Source organism: Drosophila novamexicana, unplaced genomic scaffold (assembly GCF_003285875.2).
Source record: "Drosophila novamexicana strain 15010-1031.04,08,12 unplaced genomic scaffold, DnovRS2.1 tig00001062-arrow-arrow-pilon, whole genome shotgun sequence".
NCBI lineage: Eukaryota > Metazoa > Arthropoda > Insecta > Diptera > Drosophilidae > Drosophila > Drosophila novamexicana.
In genome coordinates this window covers 1204714-1226181 of record NW_020824838.1, presented here as the reverse complement: position 1 = coordinate 1226181, position 21468 = coordinate 1204714, and the positions used below count along the sequence as shown (strand labels likewise).

At 38.6% G+C, this 21468-nt stretch overlaps 2 protein-coding genes across 9 annotated transcripts in view; both read right to left on the bottom strand.

Moving 5' to 3' along the window:
- The window catches only part of LOC115766134 (tropomyosin-1, isoforms 9A/A/B), a 30194-nt gene that overhangs the window by 956 nt on the left and 7770 nt on the right, over positions 1 to 21468 (bottom strand). The window contains exons 1-8 of one of the 8 annotated variants that reach the window (XM_030709963.1): positions 16174 to 16399; positions 12621 to 12754; positions 12319 to 12436; positions 7081 to 7151; positions 6439 to 6514; positions 5513 to 5575; positions 3851 to 3920; positions 2059 to 3320 (exon numbers count right to left, since the gene is read on the bottom strand). In XM_030709963.1, the coding sequence (XP_030565823.1) occupies positions 3238 to 3320; positions 3851 to 3920; positions 5513 to 5575; positions 6439 to 6514; positions 7081 to 7151; positions 12319 to 12436; positions 12621 to 12754; positions 16174 to 16317 (759 nt within the window). In that variant the 5' untranslated portion in view covers positions 16318 to 16399 and the 3' untranslated portion in view covers positions 2059 to 3237. Of the gene's footprint in view, positions 1 to 984; positions 1676 to 2058; positions 3321 to 3850; positions 3921 to 5512; positions 5576 to 6157; positions 6221 to 6438; positions 6515 to 7080; positions 7152 to 7752; positions 7824 to 10953; positions 11072 to 12318; positions 12437 to 12620; positions 12755 to 16173; positions 16402 to 21468 lie in introns of those variants that run through there. The other 7 variants (XM_030709961.1, XM_030709960.1, XM_030709962.1 and 4 more) reach the window with 7 other exon arrangements.
- On the bottom strand, positions 18799 to 20178 carry LOC115766136 (the record flags this gene model as incomplete). The annotated part of the gene is made up of 1 exon (XM_030709964.1): positions 18799 to 20178. A coding segment is annotated over one exon (1365 nt), but the record flags the coding sequence as incomplete, so codon positions are not given.

The window sequence follows — 21468 nt, the reverse complement described above, 5'->3', positions numbered from 1 at the left end:
TGGTGGCGCCTCGGCCTCGGCGGGCGGGGCAGCGGCTTCGGCGGCTGGCGCCTCAGCTGGCGGCGCTGCTTCTTCAGCTGGTGGAGCAGCAGCTTCAGCCGCGGGCGCAGCTCCGTCAGCCGGTGGTGCAGCTGCCTCAGCTGGTGGGGCTGCACCTTCAGCCGGTGGTGCTGCACCTTCAGCCGCGGGCGCTGCTCCCTCAACCGGCGGTGCAGCTCCTTCGGCCGGTGGTGCAGCGCCTTCAGCCGCTGGTGCGGCGGCATCAGCCTCTGGTACTGGCTCTGGCTCAGAGCCGGGTGGTGGTGGCTCATAGTTCTTGACGAAGGGCACTTCAGCACCCTCTGGTGGCAAATCAATATTGTAATCGAATGGCGGTGGTGGTGGTGGCGGTGGAGTTGGTTCCTTTGGTGGTGGTGTCGGTTCCTTTGCCACTGGCACTCCAGCCTCCGTGACGGCAGCAACAACAGCACCTTCGACGCCTTCCTCGCCAGCCTGAGCCGCTGCAGCGGCGGCCGCCTCGGCTGCGGCTCTGGCCTCCTCCATGGCAGCCAATTCCTCGGGCGTCGGTGTCGGCAACTTGGGTGTGGGTGGCTTTGGATTACGCACCGTCCAGAATGGCTCGAGGCCCTTGATCAGGTCCAGGAACGCCTCGTCGAGACTGTCGCCGATTAGGCAGTAGCGTTCAGTTTCGACGATTATGTCGTCTGAGATGTTTCAAATGCGATCGCGATGCGTAATGTGGCAGTGAGAAAGCATTACAAGCAGTCAAGAGAAAGAGCGAGAGCGAGATAGAGAGAGAGAGAAAGAGGCATGGATATTGAAAGTGTGAAAAGGAAGCAAAAGCGCAAACTAAGAAAACTAAAAATTAAAAAAATGCTTTTCCAAGCAACGATTTAGTCGGCGGGACGAACAGGCTGGGGCTGGGGGCTGGGGGTGGGTTGCTCATGATGTTAGTGATTTTGACGAGGAAAACACAATTCATCATTTGTTTTAGCCATAACGAGATCCCTCTTTTGATATATTTCAATTTGTATGAATCAATCAATTGAAATAATGTTCGATTTGTTTCAAGCAGGCGGCGCTTCAACAGCGGGAGCAGCCTCTGCAGGAGCTGCCTCTGCAGGAGCTCCCTCAGCAGGAGCTGTCTCTGCAGGAGCTGCCTCAGCAGGAGCTCCCTCAGCAGGAGCTCCCTCAGCAGGACCTGCCTCAGCAGCGACAGCTACGGGAGCTACTGCATCTGGAACAGCTGCATCACCCTCCGCTGGCGGCGGCGTATCGCCTGCTTCGAAATTCTTTACATATGGCACTTCGGCGCCCTCGGGCGGCAGATCAATATTATAATCGAATGGCGGCGGCGGTGGTGGCGTGGGTTCTTTGACTGGCTCCGCAGCAATGGCAACAGCAGCTTCTTCGACTGCGGCAATTTCGATCGCCTGACCCTCTTCCCCTTCGACAGCTGGAGCCGCCTCTTCGCCGGCGAGCTTAGCAGCTTCGGCAGCGGCGGCTGCCTGCCGTGCCGCCTCTTTGGCGGCAATCTCCTCTTCGGTTAACTCGGGTGTGGGCGGCTTGGGGTAGCGGTCGTTATAGAAGGGCGGCATGCCCATCAGCTCGACAAATGTAAAGTCCAAGCTATCGTTAATGATTGCATAATGCTCTTTCTCGTTGATCATCTCGTCTGTTGGTTTGTTGGCGTTGGTTAAGTGGTCGGTTCATTGGTTAGTCAGTGTTATTAAGAAGTAAAAAATTGGATTAGTGCAAATATTGGCAGCTCTTGTTATGGCTAGCTAACTCTGGAATCCAAGTAGCCGATTTTGGGTAAACAATGTTCACAATAACTGGGAGAACGATTGGCGGAAACACTAAATCCTTGGGTTAGTAGAACGAAACAGTTTTCGCTTGTCACGTCTTGTTGTTAATTATTTATTTTGATTATTATTATTGTTTTTTTTTCGTGTGTAAAAAGTTGAAATGTTGAAAAATACTTTATTTGTGCAATTGCAGCAGCATGGGATTGTATTTGTATAGTATGTAATATATATGTATATATTAAAAATATAAATAATTAATTTATGTAAATCGTAAATAAATCAATTGTTTTTCATTTCATTCGTTATAATGACATTTAATGTTACGTTCGTATTTTCCTTTTAACTTGCTCACTAGGGCAAGAACACATTTTCAGCCAGTTAGCGAAGAGATAATAATTTTTCTTATTGTTTTTTTTTTTTTTGTTTTTGATTTTTTTCAATTTCAAATACATATATAGAAGGATGTTAAGAACTGTCTAATTGTGAATGCTTAAAATTGGAATGAAGTGCGCTGTGTGCGGGTCATTTTTCTTGTCGTATTTGTTTGTTTGCATTTGATTTATTTGTTTATGTATTTGCTTTGAATTTGTTTCTAAATAATAGGCGTGGCAACTTATAAATAAGCAAATATTACACAACGTTCTGCATACACGATTTGTTTAAATTGTATAAACAATGTAAATATTAGCATAATTAATACAGTAGTTAGGCTGGCGACAAAAATACAAATCTTTCCCTTTTTACTTTACATACAAATTGTATAAATAATAACACGTAAACTAATTTGCAAGTTGTGTCTTTTGTCATCTTTTAATAATTATTGTTCAATCAATATCAAACCAAAAAGTATAGGCAGAAAAAGCAAAGAAAAAGAAAGAAAGAAAATGTTAAAACAAAATATTGCAACAGTTTTGTATAAAGCATCGAGTGTTAAAAGTGCCGCCATTTTTGCCATTCGAAATGACAGCGACCAAGCGTGTGCCATTCACAGCGCAACGCGGACAGCGCCCAGTCAACGGCTTGCACTGCTTGAAAGTATGCATGAGCGTGTGCGTAATACACACACATCTATGCAAACATGTGTAAATTTGGAATGCGTTTGCTACAAGAGAACAATTTTCTTTTGTCTTTTTTTTTGTCTTTTTATGGTGATATTTTTTCTTTTCTTTCTTGTCTGCTTTTCTTTGAGTTTACCGCTTAATAATTAACGTTTTCCTTTAGAGTTTATCAAAATTGGCGTTCACTCTTTCTTTGCATGGAAGACACTTGGTGTTGTCCTGTGTGTCTCAGAATGTGCGTGTGCGTGTGCGTGTGTGTGTGTGTTTGTGTTTGTGTGGGTGTTTCTATTATTATAATATGGAAAGCGCCAGTTTTCTGTATTGACGTCAAAGCAGGCAGTTTAGTTAATTTACATAAGCAAATTATTTGTTTACATGTTCTGTATGTCATGTAAAGTGGTTTCCATTTCCTCCTGCAGCAGTTTGTTCTTGGCTCGTTCGTTCAACAAGTCGTCTGTTTTTTTATATTTATTTTGTTTTTGTTAAAACAATAACAAAAACAGCAACACGAGGCATGCATAAATAATAAACAATAAACATTAGGGCGTTGGCGGTTCGCAGGCGGTGAGGCGGGCGGGGAGCGTACAAGCGGCACATAAGTTGTAATTTGTTTGTTTTTTTTTTTTTCGGTTAAGAACAACAACGAACAAAATCATATGAAAAATAAACACAAAAATATATATTAATTGGTATAGAAATAAAACTAATAAATTTAAATCTGGACTAACATAAGGAACTTCGGTTTGGAATAAGGAACTTAATTTTGCAGCTACTTATAAATATGTAAATATATATAAATAAATGTGAAAAATTGTATTCTATTAAATAAAAATGCTCAAATAACTACAACTTGTATATTTGCAATTAATTGAAATACTGCTACAAATATATAAATATAACAAGATTTGTACCATTTGTGCTATCACTTTCTAATTTCTTTTTAAAGTCTTAGGGAAATAAGAAAATATTCTTTAACAGACATACCTTCGAGCCTGTCGACTTCCTTCTGCAATTTCTGAACGGAACGTTCAGCGAATTCAGCGCGTGCCTCAGCCTTTAAGTGTTGGTAAATAGAAGTTAAAATTAAGTTATATTAGTAAAAATCTTTTACGCTAATTCGATACAAGTAGCAACGAAAATATTGCTACAAATATAACCAACATGAACAATACAACTTTCACAAGCTGTTAAGTACACGCACTGTTCATGTTGGTTAACATTCGAATTCTGTTGAAACGCCAGTGTTGCAAAGTGCAATGCTACATTCTTTGCGTTTCAATGGAATTGCAAATTTTACGCTTATTATACTTAAAAGAAGCTTCCCAACATTTGCTACCAAAACCAGCGGTAAGTATATAATTTCTATGACATATGAGTATTAGTGTATGCAGAATTAATTAAATATTTTATATAATGAATGTGTGATATAGATAATAACATTCAATAAACATCATAACAACTAAAATAACACAATTTTGATCACTTAATAAATATGCTTACAAACTTGTAGACACTTTATTTTTAATATATATTTTTGGAGGGAGTTTTTGTTTAGACAAAACCTAAATTTGACAAATTAAATAATATTACGGGAGTGTAGATAATATATTAACTACAACTATTTCTGTACGACGCTACGCAGTCACTGCATAAAAGACAAAATGTAAAACAAATTGATAATGGGCGCCAATTCGAAATGCTGTTAAAATTTCTATTTCGACTTTTTTTAAACATCAGCAGAATTTTAATTTAAAAAAAAAAACGAATGCTCTAGGCTGCGGCGACTTACAGTTTCTACATTTAATTTGAACTGTATGAGCTCCTGTTCAACAATTTTTTGATTTTCGCGTGCCTAGACGTCGAGAAATATACAACAAATATTTGGTATATCAATAACAGTGCTTTGGACAAACATCATTATCATCATCATCATCATCATCATCATTATTGTGTGCGGAGTGCGTGTTTGTGTGCAGTGTGTGTGTGTTTGTGTGTGTGTGTGTGTTTGTGCTTTGGCAATAAAATATCTACCGAATATACTATAATTAATTAATTATTTTTCAAGTCGTTTTGCATTTAACAATCACAATTAATATTCTTTGAAAATGTTTGGGTACAGTTGCTACTACGAAGCAGCAGCAGGTACGATTACTGAGATGTCCATAACGGAGCAGTGTTGTAAAACGTCAGTTTTGGTTCATTTGCAATTAATGCACAAAAAGTTGTTTTCAATTTTCAAGTAATGTACACACACACGTCCCAAATATAAATACTTGCCATGATGCACGCTATTGATATACATTTCAATTTCTGCTTGTTTATTTATTTGTTGTATTTTTTCCAAGACGTTTGGGCAATTGCGCTTTTATCTATTTTAGTTTAGTTTTTTTTTTTTTTTTTTTTTTTGTGTTAAAAAGAAAATATCAAATGTCGAATAACGAATTTGTCGTGACGACTATGTACAATTAATTTAAAATTGAGAATAACGATTTGTGCAATTTAATATTTTCTTTTTTCGTTTAGCAAAAAAATAAAAATAAAAACAAGATTAAAATTAATGCATTTACCAACACCAGAGACCACAAATATTAACCTTTAACCGCTTACAAATACTGTAGAATATATAGTATACAATTGTGCATATACCTCTTTCAAGGAATGATCCAAAACTTTGATTTGCGTTTCAAAGGTTTCCTCTTTTTGTGTAGCCTAATTTGTTTATTTTGTGGTCGTTGGTTGTATTGGTGGGAAATAAATGTTTGGGTTAGGCAAAACATAAATTGCATAAATTGTTCATGCATGCACAATTTGAGGCGTTTCAGAGGGAGCGGGGGGTGTGGGGGAGCAAGTTTAAGCCGTTTTTGGTGTGTTGATCAAAAATCCAGTGCACAAATTATTTTTATTTATATATCAAAAGAATATAAACAAAAATAATTGGTTTATCAGCAACATTTAAGCGGAGCGTGTTAACAAAATATGAAAATAAAATAGAAAATAAATAACAATTAGTAAACATATTGGAATAAACATATTTAAGGGCGCGCATGTACAAGCTGCACTGTCGGTAGACATTTTATACGATTGCACGCGTAGCCACCAGTGTTGTACAGTGGCTTTTGAAGGCCTTTGAGCGGTCATGTGCGCTCAATAAAGTAAAAGAAAAAACATAAACAACAACAATATATAAAACAGAATGTAACAGAAATATCGCTGGTTGGTTTTGATTGCATTTCCACAGCTCTGGGAAACTCCTTTAGCAAATTGCATGAGAAATTTGTTGTTGGTATCTACCTCCTTTAGACGAGTGTTCAGGGTCTTGATTTGGTTCTTGTACTCTTCCTCACGTTGGTTGGCCTATTTATTGTTGTTGTTGATGTTGTTGTTTATGGGTTTTGTCGATGGTAACGGGATAAGGGGTATACATATATAGTTTTGTTGTAATGTAAAAGTAAATAATACAAAATATATAGATTTTAATGATGTCAAATAATTTGATTAAATATTGATCAATTTGTGATCAAGCAGAATGTAGAATGGACTAATATCAATGAATCGCAACATTTCGTACTAACCTTCTCCTCAGAGACCTCCAGGGACTTCAAGTTGTTGCCGACAACGCGCAGCTCCTCCTCAAGCTCCACAATTTTGCTATACACAAAATGAAAAAAAAAACACATTAGATGGATATTTTATACAAATAGATTTCGATCGTTTTTTTTTCCTCATGGGAACACAAAAAGCGCGTTTCATGCGGTAATTAAATAACATTTTGTACACAATTTTTTATCGCCAACGCCAAAGAAAAACAATGAAGAGACAAACTAAAAAAAGTTGACACTTTACTTTCAAATCTTTGAGTCTGAAGGCTACAAAAGAGTAGAAGAAATGGGAAACAGCCCAATCATGACTGTTAAAACAGACGAAGGTCTGCATAGCACCATGTGCCAAGTATTTCGAATAAAAAAAAAATAAATAAAAAAAAATATTTATAATAACAACAATTGTTGGACTCGACAATATTTCACTGATGCGATTTCACTTTTTATTTACGTTTTCTTTGCCCGAGGGCAATTTTTGTTTTGTTGGTATTTTTCAACACTATGCAAAATATAAATAAACATATTGTCAATTTTTGACTGGCGTTTGGATTGCGTTCAAAATTGAATTTCACTCAAGTGCAGTTAGTATTTGAACACAGAAAAAGCAAGACAAACCTTTCGCTAAGCTCAACCTTTTCCTCGGAACGCTCCAAGTCCTGTTCCATGAGCACTAATTTTCTGGCCACCTTCAGGCGAGGCGTTACCAGGCGTTAACAGCAGTCGGAGCGGGCGGGGCATAAACAGGCAGGCGGGATATTAGAGAACACAGACATAGCAACAAACACGGCAACAGGTATCGCATTGTGGGTTAGGCATTGAGCGTATATAAGAAAGGGTATTTCCATTAGTTTGATTAACGATTATGTTTACAATTGCATTTGGCAGAAAATGTGAATATGTTGTGCATGTGGTGAACTTTTTGCATAAGTTATTTCTAAACTAGAAAACATGCGCGTTAAACACACATTCATTAATTTATAGAAATATTCACATTTTTTACCAATTTTTTAAAGTATATGCCAAGCTAGCTAGCTAAGAAAAACGAAGGAAAAAAACAATAATAAGAAACTAAAAGTGTGCAAAAATGCACTTTAAACAAAAATAAGGTTAGGTTGCGTTGGTTTTTTTTTTTTTTTAACATAGGGTTAACCTGTTAGTTAACAGCGCTGCAAAAAACAAACTTATATAACTATGGCCACACTGTTTGTTTAATTTTGTTTTAGGCACAATAATTCGGAAGCTTTGGCGCAACATTTAACTGAAATTTCAAAATAATTTTTAACGTACTTTTCACCCTGTTCGGCACGTTCTTCGGCACGCTCCAAATCAGCTTCAACCATGGCCAATTTACGGGCAACCTTTCATTTATATTTATATGCATGTTTGTGATTTCATTTGTTGAGTTTTATACATAATTTTACAATCGACGTCGTTTTTGAATATACACAAAGAACATAGAAAATGCGTTAAAATTTGATGTCAATTCATATTACACGAATTTAGTATTAACAATTGTTTTGATGAAATATACAGGTTACGTTTTCAGTATGAAAGGATTTTCTTTTTAGTAATAAACAATCGAATAATTGTGAAATCATTTGTTATTTTTGCGTGTGTTTTGTGAGTATTTTGTTGTTTATTTTGGTGTCTGATAACTTGTGCTTCTTATCGTTGTGTCTTAGGTACTTTAAGCTATCCTTAACTTGGTAATGTACTCAATTTGCATGGCTGCTTAAGACTAGTTATTTATAATTAAAAAAAAAAAAAAAAAAACAACCTGATGGAATTGTGTTTTCTCTTTGCTGCAGTTGTACATTATGGAGCGGAAGAATTTATGTAATTGAGCCTCAAAAACTAATTTCTAATTACTTTGGCTGTTTATAGTAACTGTCTTTTGAAACGGAAATTAGATTCGTTTATGGAAATACTTCAGCTTCTCTGTGAAATTTAGGCAAACAGTAAAAAAAAAACTATGTAGCTTTTCTCAGGAAATTGTGACTGTTGCGAAACGGAATCAAAAGATGTTCGAGTATTATTGGCTAAGCAACAATATGACTAACAAGCGCGATTACAACTGTTAAAGTTCGATTTTAACCAAAAACATGTGTAGATAACAAGTTAAATGAATTTTTTTAAAATAGAGAGCGGCTTGAGGAAATTAGCCTTGCCAAATTGGTAGCTGGCGCCGCAGCTGGCGACTCGTGTGTATTTTGATATGCGAGAAGCGCTGCTTCTATAGATTTTAATTACACGCTAACCAAAACTGAATTTCCTGTTCGAGTCATATGCAAAAGCGTTGAAACACCGCCGAATACAATTATTTAAAACGAACGCATTGCGAAGGTTTCACAAATAACATTCGGCTCAGCACAGGTTCGGGTTTCAGGCCAAAAGGCCTGCAATACGCATCGAAAAACCTGGAACCAATCTCCTTAAAGAGAGTCGTACTCATAACCTGAACGGCCCAGCAATGAGTCGTATGAGTCAGAGCCAAGCAGAGGCCTTACATACTCACATTTACGCATAAACGAATGTATGCATACGTGAGTGTCGTTTGCCCGGGTCAAACAATTATTTGATTCATTATCGAGGAGTTTTGCAACACTTTTTTCTGTTGTTTTTTTTGTGCTGTATTTTTTTTTGCCCAGCTGCTTATGTCACGATGGCCAACTATTGCGCCGAGCGCGCTAAATATAAAAATTAACGGCCCATGCAACACGCTCCATTCCAAATTCCCATTTCGCTCTCGAAGAGGGAATCGCCGGAGCGCTTATCAGTCAACTGGCAATTTGTATTTCTTGTTCTCCTTTGCTTTCCGTTCAAGCTTCTGCGAAACAAAATGAATGTATTTGCCGTATACAGATAGATAGCCAGGCGGTTGCTTATCGTTTCTCGCAGTTTATCAATAGCCTCTATTTAGCCGATATGATTGACGTACGGAACACGTAAGCAACAAGTTGGGGCAAAAAACAAAATGTGCTAACACAATAAATTTAGGTACAAGGCAAATCGTGTTGCAAAAAGCTTATATAATAAGTTTAGCTAAGCTAGAGCTATAAATAAATATATTTATTGGACTTGTAGTTTATTCCTTTAAATGTTCGTTTAGAGCGATTCCCTGCTTTCTCTAGATTTTTCTGTTACCTTTAGGAATCTCCTCTGCAAGAACTGTTTTTAAAGTGTTTAGTCCTAGACTATCATTACATATGTATTGTATTGCCAAGTTCAGGTCATATATAATTGCATTTCTTTATAAACGATCTATAAATATGTTTTGTTGAGACCTAAATTCATGCCTGCTGCTGAGTATGCGCTCTTTTTATAATGTACAACAGCTTTGAGTGGAAAACCAACTACTGCACAACTCCAACGTATCAGAATTAAATGTTTATAAGTAGTTTTCATTGTTAACTTTATTGCAAAAATGTTATAATTCAATTAAATGTTATATGTGTTACATATTTGCTGTGTATGCCATATTTGTGGACTTGTTTTAGAATCTGCTTACGCTTTACACAATTCCCATTTATAATTTTTACATCAAAATTCAAATATAAACCCAACCAAATGTTTGACATATCAAATATACAATAGAAAAAAAAAAATATATATATAGAATTTATATTGTTTAACGGGCCACTTTAAAATGATTTGCAAACTATTTAACCAATTGGGATATGTTTACATATATATATCAATCGTTATTTCATTGCTTGCCAGCACATTTTGAGTACATTAACAATTTGTATTGGATCGCTTAACATTTACTTTACATATCGCTCTATATTTATTGTTGGTTTTGTTTTCTACAAAAGACACAGACTCTAGACTTTGTTCAGACATTACATTCCAAAAAATATCATATTCAGCATATATATATATATATATATATATATATATATATACACATAAATACAATGGATCGACTAATACAGTTAATTAACTTCTTTTTCTTTTTATATTTATATTTTATTTGTATATAGCATTTGTATATATAGATAAGTATATCGTTTAACGGGCGGCTAAGGCAGCGGCATGCCAGCATTTCTAAAGCTATATAGCTGCACTTTTATCATCATCATCATCATCATCAACATCATCATTAACATCATCATTGTCATCGATTTAAGCACAAGTTTTAGAATATCAGCACCTGTGTTTTCAGCCGCCGATTCCTGTGCCAAATTCTATTCTAGGCTCAATTAAGACCAAAGTTGAATACAACTTGCTTTTGGCATAGAAATCAGAGACGGATCAAGTATCATTAGGTTTGTGGCTATCATTATTGTTGTGTTCGCTGTGTGTTGATGGTGTTGTGGAGGACAATGTTGAAGCTTCACCAACAGCAGCAGCAGTACTAGTTGCATTGTTATTGTTGTTGTTGGTTGTTATTGTTGTGTTTGTTGTGTTCGGGTGACATGGTTTGCTGTTACTGTTACTGTTGTTGTTATTGTTGCTTAAGTTTATTAAATTGGTATTTAGCTGCACCTCATCGTATTTCTTGTCAGCCTCCTCAGCAAGGAAACGCGCTTCCTTCAGCTGATTCTCAAGAGCGTCCATGCGTTCTTCATCGGCAAGGGCGCGATTCTCAAGAATCTTGCGAGCACTATATATACACATACATATATATATAGATATATTTGATATTTTACAGGATGACCACGTTACGACCAAGCCCATAGAAGACAGTGACCAAGTTGTTATATCGATGATTTGTCATTTCAATTATATTGGTACAGCCCCAAATCAGATGAATCGTTCGACGTCATCACATCCACATCCGTGTAGAAAGTGTCGAATTGTTGTTGTTGTTGTTGTTGTTGTTGTTGTAGATTATGACAAACACATGGATGCGCAGTAGTACACAGAGGTAGACACAGTTTCGAACAAGAATTATGTTGAAAGATAACATTTTGATACGATTTTTTTTTTTTTTTTGGTTTTTGTTTTTGTTTAGTGGTGTTCCATAGTACAGATCAAGATTTAGAGAATTTTGCAAAAGAAACAAGAATTGGTTGTTGCTTGTTGAGTTTAACAGTTCAGTAAGTAAAATAAATAAATACAAATAGTACAAAGGTACGAATAGCTGAAACAGTGCTTTGTGTGCTTATTTTTTTGGTTAAAGAGTTTCTTTACGCTCAACATTTATCTAAATTGTAGAGTTTTAAAATTATGTAAAATGTAGAGTTTTTGTATAAGTGGAGATTTTCGTATATTAATGGAATTACGTGTAGAGTTTAAAAACTATTATGTAGTTGGAAAAATATTATCGTTTTTCCTTTCCAATGTATAGTTTACAAGTTTTTGGAAGCTTTCACCAAAAATATGGATCCAGATGTTTTGAGGAAAGTGTAAATCTGTTTTCTCTACACAGATATAAAGCACAAGGCAATGTTTTAGCTTTTTCACATACAAGACATAGATATTAAACAGCGAGTTACTAAGACACTACTATTATAAGCTAGACACATGCCATATTCAAATAACAATATGTGTATACCTAAATATTAACTAAGTTTACAATATTTATATACAATATATTCAATGAATCCACTTTTGTTGTTGTTGTTGTTGTTGTTGGCTGCGGTCGACGTTGAGCTTAAAAGCTAAAAGCTGTTTACAAGAATCGTTAAGAGATCTTAAACATACCCTACGTATATTATATATGTTTGGAGTTTGTAAGAGAGCGCAGTATTTAACCCACAACCTAATTAGTAACGGTAATTTCGACGCACCTAACCTCAAATGGAACTCAATAGAACGTATGAAAAGAAAACGACGAGAAGATAACCCTATTAACCCTAATACCCTAACGTCGAGAGTTCTCGAGTTTAAAGCAATAGATAATTATACCTCTTCATATTTCTTATCAGCTTCTTCTGCAATTAATTTTGCTTGCGCTAATTGGTTCTCCAATAGAGCTACTTTGTCGTCTTCCATATTTGTACGATTTTCAAGCGCTTTTCGTATCCTAAATTTCGAAAGCAATTATAAATAAAAGGGCATTTTAAATATACATTTACCGTAGGTAGAACTTGAACTTGATACTTAGGTTTGCTTATATAGGCTGTAGACTAATTAATTAATTATTTATGTATACAATTTGACAATTTAAAGGTTACAAAAAATAATAATAAATAGAAATTTGTACTAACCGTTCGCTCTCATCGGCGGCCTGAGAGGCTTCCGACAGCTTGGCTGTGGCGGAACCCAGACGCTCCTCAGAGCGTTCCAAGTCTTCTTCGAGCAATTGAATGCGACGGTTCAATGCAAGGACCTCAGATTCGGCCTATAAAACAAATATTCGATGTTCGACAAGAACGAACAAGACAATATAGCAAACGTACAAACGAACTTAAAAACTAAGTATATACTTAATACTAACTTAAGAACTTAGGAACTAAAGCATGAAATACACTCGAATTTAATTGTTTATAATTGCTACTTTTGGTATAAAAATTGTGTGTCCCTGATATTTGCGCTCTCTCATGAAAGAAACTATCTAATATGTATATATAGAAATTTAACTGTTTTCGACCGCAGCTTGTGTTCCATCTGAAAGTAGAGTTTTCTTCTTTTTTCCTTCCACCTTTTTGTCGCACCGTTCATCAGAGCAAGCGTTTTAGCCAGTTAATTAAACAAGGTCGCCGGCGTCAACGCCCCAAAGCTGGCAAAAAAATGTTTGTTTGCTTGTGCTATCGATAACACTTAATATTGTGGGCAATTTAGGGGGGGGGGGGGGGGGGGGGGGGGGGGGATGCCACCACGACAAACATCGATTACACTTGTTGTCATGTTGGCAACCCCGAAAAATAGGCAACAGCTAATCGCGCCACGCGCATGACGTCAGCGCGTTTGAAAACAACCTTGCCAAAAATGAAAACAATTTGTACAGCCAGTTTTTCCCAGCAACAGTATTTTCCAAAAACAGAACACGAAGCATAAAGCATATGCCCATTAAAGAACGGAAAATATTTGACATTGACGCCGCCGCATGCGAGATGCGGCGATTGCCTTTTACAGTGCATGAGAGCAAGAGAGAAAGAATGACAAATGCTGAAAAGCGTAAATGAATTAAATGTTTGTGCAGCACACAGCACACGGCACACGCCCAAAAATGGCTAAAAACGGCTTTGACCAAAAGCGGCAACAATTGGACAAGGCAGTCCAGTCCAGGTGTACTCGGCGCGAGATGGCTATATTGCCAATTTTGCATTGCATTGCAGTAAACACATACATATGCATATATATACGTATATGTACATACATATATTGCATGAGTGACGCTTAGAACGCGCTTCGTAAAAGTATCGTCTGATTATGAATTGGAACCAAAACCAACCGCGCCGCCGCTTTGGCTTACGTCATCGTCCAAACAGTCGATAGGCAGGCAGCATACAAAGCGCACACACACACACGTATGTAGCGTAAGTTTAACGATAAAAAGCATTTCGTATAGGGGGAGCAGCGAAGCTTTCCAAAACACATACGAAAGTCACACAACAAAACCGTTGATGAAGCAACAGCAAAAAAAAAATGCCAAAAAAAAAAAACAACAAAATACTCAGCTTGAGTTTCGTTTCGTTTAAAAATAGCGGGAGTCGCTGTACGTTAAATGTGTGGGACAGAGATAGAACTAGGCAAATTTTCGTCTTTGCTTTGAACTCATTAACAAAACGTATTGAAGATTAAACGTTTTTTTTAGCTCTACTCTAACATAAATTGCAAAGCTAAACAGAACAAGTTTCGGGGAGGGGTTACGGCAAAATTTATAAAAAAAAAATGCCGGCAAAATGCACAATGAAAGAAGCAAAACAACAAATAATAAAATCATGAGTATGCAAAAGCTGCATGGGTAAAAAATTGTACCAAAAAATTGTTGACGGCTTAGTCACACACACCTTGAATTTTTTTTTTTATTTGACTCAAGTTGCCGTGGCAACAAAAACAATAATACAACAAAAATTGAAAGACGAGCGGCTACGTTCGAGTGCGTAGGGTGTGTTTAAATGTTGTATATGATGCATTTTTAATTATGAACCGAAAAATAAGCCATAAAAACACAAAGTAGACAACTTCCAACTTGTAAAGCGTTAAAGTAGCGATCTCTGAAGCATAAAATATGCTAACGTTTCGTATCAGTCAGCTTTCGTGTATAGCTACTGACATGTGTGTGTATGTTGTAATCTCGCACAGTCTGACATTTCATTACGAAATACTCTAACAGAAGAGAAAGAGAGCGAGAGAGTATGTGCCTGCCTAAAAGGCAACAAATCAAAACCAATTTGTCACAATGAGGCATTGAAATTATCAGTGTTCAATTGCATGACAACAACAGCAAGAAAAAAGAAGCAGCGAAGAGAGTGTAGGGGAGAGGGAGAATAAACGCTGCTGGGACCACGCAAATGACATTGAAAGCATTGTTTAAAAAAAAAATGTATATATAACAACAAAGCACATTTTGTTTTGTTTTAGCTTTTGTGCAACTGAAAGGAGAAGGGGCTGAACTAAATGTCAATCACTTGACAAAAGCGTGGAAAAATGAGCGCAAAAACTAACAACTAACGGGGCACAGATGACAGACACAGACGAAATGAACTACTAAATGAGAATGTGGATAATGAAAACGAATTTCAAATTTGGGGTGTGCCGTTACATTTTAAAAAGCATTGTAAATTTCCGTTTTTGAAATATTCCTTTGCAGCTATTCAACAATTTAAGGCTTAAGGCCTGTGACCAACTTCGTAAAAAATGACGTCAACAATGTTGTCATTGCAGTGCAAACTGTGATTTCACACACAGATATGTATATACCTAGATACATATGTATATACACACATACAAAAGTATTTACAGCCCTTGGTTCGCTCGCGCAATTGTCTAATTAGATTCGAATTAAGCGAATATAAAAGCGTTTGTATGGGGGCTTGTGCCCAAAAATGATGAAGCACACACATAGAAACGTTAACGCAAAGAAGCCATTTATTGCTGGCCATGGCTTAAAAATCATAATTAATCGAATTTAGAACACCGCTAGCTAAACACTATGGGTTTGAACTGAATAGAAGAGCCGGTTTCGCTTCTTTGTTTTTTTTATTATTTCGTGTGCTTTCTCAGCGACAAAACATATCACTCTATAGATTTTGTATTCTGTGTTTTGAGGCATACAAGATATGCTAATGTAGAATGAATGCCATGTAAGTATGTTTGTGCCCCGTTTCGATAAGACAACGAGCAAAGATTTTGAAAGGTGAATGAATTTGGTCACGCAGATAACAAGACTTTAGAATGTACGAAAACTAAAAAGTAACACAAACGCCTATAAAAATATATAGAGCAAATTGAAATTTTTAACAAAAGATATGCCAATAGACAGGAAAACCATCGAGGAACAAAACAACACAAATATGGCGAGAGACGAAGAAAGAGAGCGACAGAGAGAGCGCAAGAGCGCACAAAGAGTGTGAGCGTAGGTCTGTGACAGTCTGTCAGTGAACTTGTATTCGTATTTGTGTGTCGCACAGTGTCTGTATAGGTGCGCATGTATTTGCATTGGAAACGTTGGCACTGCTCAGAAATGCTTGCGCTGGACTAATCTTGAGCCATGGTTTGGTTCTTATGCAAAATTGATATACCAAAAGTAGCAGCAAAAACATAATTTTGACTTGAATTGAATTGAAATTTGTATTTAATGTCCAGTTGGCTTACTTCTTCGCGTCGGACAACTTCAAGTTGTAGGCGCTTGTGAAATTCCTCGCATTCATCTTTATACTTTTCCATTTCTTCTTTGGTCTGACGCATTTTCTTCTTGAGTACATCCAAAAGTGTACCTTGTGGAATGCTGGTCGTCATTTTTGTGCTTGTGCTTGTACTTGGGCTTGTGGGTGTTTGGTAAGTGTTTACACTTGGACTTTGCGTTGGTAGGCGGCAGAGGCAGATGCGATATACTTTTTGGCTGGTTTCTTGGCGATTGGCAGTTGGCACTGAAGCACACTTATATTGGCTTTTGCCCGCTTTTTATGTATTTATTAAAAAATACAAATTTCTTTCTATATGGCAGCACCAAGAATTATATTTAATTTACAAACTGTGAAACACCAACACACGCACGTAGTAGAACGAACGACCGAACGAAGCGACGACACAGACAAGAGTATGCGCTAACCACCGGTTTTTTTCTTCTTTCTCTTCTACTGCTTTTTCTTCTTTTACTGGTTTGCTTCGTTGTTACTGCTTGTCGCCGTTTTTTTTTTCTTTTTGGATTTTGTGTGAAGGGCCGATTAGATTCTGGCGCACTTGATACACATTTATAGTTGAATTATAAATTAATGTTTAAATTATTTCAATATTGATATTTAATAGCAGTAAGCTGCACAGAAACTACACGCACACACACGAGAAACGAAGACGATAAAACGACGCGAGTCTGCGACTGGCATTTGTGAGTACGTAACTGGAAATGAACCGCTGAAACACTTTGCATGCTCATGCCTACAAAGCGGCGGTGGTGGTTTATACGTTGTGTGAGAGAGACGACTGCTGTCTGTATGTGTGCGACTTTCCAGTCTGTCAGTGCCTCGCCTATGTGTCGTGTTCTCCATATGTTCGTGTGTGTGAGTGCGAGTGCGCTAGCCAGTGTGTATATGCCGCTTTCCCGCTGGAAAACCTGTTAAAGCCGCTAAAAATTCAGTCTACATGTTTGTTGTTGTTTGCATTAATTAGTGAAGAAATATTTGAGATTTTTGCCTTATTTCTCCAATGCAAATAATATTATGCAAAATTGCGAGCGACAAAGACGGCTAACCAATTGCCCATATGTAGTAGAAATGAGTAAGCGACCTGTCATCAATATCTGTGTGTGTGTATGCGTTTATGTAAACCCTCCCCATCCAGCACCTACCCCTGCCAACAAACAAGATAATTGTATAATACAGCATATAATGCCGGTGCTCTATCAGGCTTATCAACACGCAACCAGGAGCAGCACAAATGACTAATCAGTCGTCGGTGCGTTGCCGTGATGTGTGTTTGCAGCAGGTTGTTGTTGTTGCTGCTGCTGCTGCTATTTGCGTTCGGATGTGGTCCTAGTGCGATTGTGCAAAGCTCGATATCGATAACGATAAACCGCGTGCGCGCGCAACAAGTGGAGAGACAATTTGTATTTGGCAAATGACATAATTGCTGATAATACAAACGACGATTGCCAATGGTCAATTCCAATTAAAATAAGCACGCCTGCCCATTTTTGGACAGCGTTCGGCATTGAAAAGAAATTAAAAGTAAACGTCAGTGCCACACAAATGTGCACACACTACCAAAGTGGGGGGTACACACTCGTCGCACGAAGGTCATTGGCGTTTTGCAGCGGCTGTGAGAACACGTAGAGAACGTGTGTGTGTGAGAGTGTGTGCACACCGAGAATACATTTAATTTAATATAAATAATAATTGAGTGGTGCGCGTCAAATTGGCGAGCCAAGTTTAAAAGAAATACGTTTTTGGGCAGAAAACGTATTAAACTTTTTTTTAGTATTCAGTATTCAGCTGCTGTAAGCCAACTGTTGCTTTTTATGGAGTCCAACAGCTAAAACAATTCTGTGTGTTTGTGAGTATGGGGGTGTGTATAAACACTGATAATTGTAGCAGTTGTAATATTAAGTCTGTTTTTTTATCTGCTGCCTTTTTGGGCGCCGCCACAGATAAAGTGAGAGAGGCAAAGAGCGGCAGAAAGAGCTAGTGACACCCACGCTGAGAGAGCAACAGGTGCTCACGAGTTACCGTTAACCGGTCAAGCAATGTGCTAAGACAGAGCGCTCAATTGCGTAACTAATTAAACAATTGCCTGCAATTAAGTAAATATGCATGTTTTTGTTTTAGCTGAATAAACAGTTGAAATACCTTCGCGCTGAGCAATGGAAAAGCATATGCATGTGCGTGCGAGTGTGTGTAACACGTAGAAAGAAAAACCTTCACGATAGTTGTCGAGCGATTAAGCCAAAGTATATGCATATGTTTGTATGCGAGAACGGGGTCAAGATTCACACACAAGTTGAAAAAAACAATTGCAATGACAAACGACTTGGCGGGCCATCGAAGGGTTAAAGCAGAAACAGAATTCGGTGAGCAGCAAAGAAAGCAAAGCGAAGACGGCGACGGCGACGTAATCGCTTTGCAATGCACACAAATACAAAGGTACACACTTATATATATTATATACATGTGTGTGTGTGCGAAAAAGAGCACAAGACAGAACAAAATTGGAACATTCATAGATTGAGTAGACAAAATTCACTGTGAACCTAACCAAACTTATGTTTTGCTCTTTGTATTATTAACTTTTTTGCTCAGGCTAAAACGCTTTCTGAGGGGCGACAACAAAGGCTGCTTGAAGAGAAAGAAATATAAATATGATTAGTGATAATACATGTGTATATGTATATGAATTGGAGCACCCCCTCCCCCTCCCCACACCGCTAATTACCCGCTTCAGCTGCGTATTCATGATGTTGTGCAGCTCATTGCGTATTATGTTGAACTTCATCATTGTGTCGGAGCTGAAGATGGAGCGCCCGAATGCCAGGCCCGGATAATCGGCGCAGCGTCCTTTGTTGCGACGCGCCTCCCGTTCGGCGACAATCTCAGCCGCTTCGCTGGTGCAGCGCAGTTTGGCCCATTCCTGCGCCTGTGTATCCTCATCCTCGGTGTTCAGCACAATGCCCTCATCAATGGCGCCCGCACTGAGATCTGTGGCAATGCTGTCGCTGCTGACGTCCATGATGCCGCCGCTGCCGCCCTGGCGTTTGCTCCGCTCACGTTTGCCACCAGATGACGATGAGGCTTTCTTCTTGCGCTCCGATTTCTCCTTGTCGCCTTTGTCGCGCTTCTTCTTCTTTTTGACAGTGGCAGCCAGTGGCTCCTGTTCGGCTGCAGCGCTCTTTGTTGTTGCTGGCGTTGCGCTCGTCTCGTCCAGCATGCTGCTCTCATCGGTCGGGGTTGGGCTGTTGCTGCCCAGAGAGTTTGTCACCGATTCACTCAGCGGCAGGCTGAGTGTGCTGCGGCTAACCACAGCGGCGGGCTGGTCAACCTCTACGTCTGCTTCTGTCTGCGGCTGCGTCTCGCCGCGCAGATTGGACAGCACACCCTTGGAGTCGCCGCGGTAGAGGGCCGCCAGTATTTCTTGGACATTGGGCACATTGGGACGCCGTGTACCCGCAAAACGTGGATGATGCTGATGACCTCGCCGCTTAAGAGAGGACGGCACCAGCGGCGAAGTATTGGAATTGTTGGTGCTGTGGCTGCCCGCACCGCTGGTGCTGGACAGCGCGTCGTCGTCGACACTGTTGTTCTGTGACATGTCCAGGTCGTAGTCACTCCAGCTCCAGTTGTCCGAAATCTGCGAGTCACTGTCCCCAACAGTCGAGTGCTGGACTTGTTGATAATTGTGGTAGAGTTGTGCTAAATAGAGCTCTGCCTGCTCATCGTAGTGGAGGAGATTATCTAGCACATTTAGCTGCTCCTCGATGGAGCACCAGCGCGAGGAGAGCTCCGATTTGTTGCCGTCGGCTGCTTTGTGGCCGCAGTTGCCACGCTTGCTTTGCTGTTGCTTTTTTTGCTTATGCTTTTGATTATCACTTTTGTGGCTATGGAACTGTTTATTTGCATTTATTATGCGTTTATTGCGCTGATGTTGCTGCTGCTGCTGTTGTTTTGTTGTTTTTGTCTGCTGTCCTGCAGCAGCTGCGCTGCTACCTGCTTTATATGGAATTGTTGATATTACTACTTATCGATATCGATATTTTCAATTAAAATATCGTGCAAATCAGCTGATTTGCAATATATCAATATCGATAGCGTAAAAGTGTGACCAGACAAGTATGCACAAGGCAATTGCAATTGCACATTTCGCATGCATTTGCCTTGTGCACGTTTGCCTTACTTTGCATAAAATGTAAAGCATATTTGTGGTAAGGAACAACAATATGCTTTGCATTCTACACTATACGATTTAATGTACATGTTTTTTTATTATTACGCTGTTGCTTAACGGGCTGCTTATCGTTGCCGCCGCTGGTCAATAGATGGCGGTGTGCGCGCTTTATTTGGTGCGCAAGCGTTTGACGACGTGCCGCGCTGCCAACGTATTTTTTGACTAGCGGCGTTTGCGTTGCCGGCTTAAAAGAAGGCGTTAATGTTGTTGTTGTTGTCGTTGCTGTTGCTGTTGGTGTTGTTTTTGCCGGTTTTAAATGTTTTACTTGTGTTTCTGTTGCATTTTTTGCACTGCCTGCTAATGTTTTTTTATTGCTATGCTGGGGCTTTTGTTGCTTTTGCTTGGTTTTAGCTGTTGTTAATGCCGCCGCCGCTGCTTGATTTTTGCCGTAACTCACTTTTTGCCACTCATATGCATTATTAACTTTTGTAGTTCCTATTGTTAATGTTTTTTCGTACATATTAATTATATGTTGCCGTTATTTTTTTATTGTTGTTGTTGTTGCTGTTGTTGTTGCTGTTTGTGATTTGGTGCGTGCTGTTTTGCTCTTGTTGTTGCTTTTGCTCAAACAGCTGTGCTCATAGTACCGTTAGTTTGAGTCTTTTTCTATTTTTATTGATGATTTAATACAGTTTTTTTCTTTCGCTTTTTTCAAATTTCAGTCGCGCGTTGAAATGAGCAAAGGAAAATTTTGTATTTGGCCAACTTCCGCTACACGTTTTTGCATAGACGTCAATTGTTGTTGTTGGTGTAGTTGTTGCTCTTGTAATTTAATTTATGTAATAGAAAATCACTAAAATTTTATTTAAAGCTAATTAAATAAAAATAGTGTTTTCTATTCTATTGATTTTAAATCGAATGGTCCTATTATTGAATTAATTTGAATTATTTATTATTGAATTTATTAGAATTATGCGGCGTGCGGCGGCTCGGCTCGGCTCGATTGCTGGTTGTTCGGCCCCTCCGGCGGTTGCTTGCTGCTTGCTTTGGCGTTGTACTTGAAAGTGTTGTGCGATA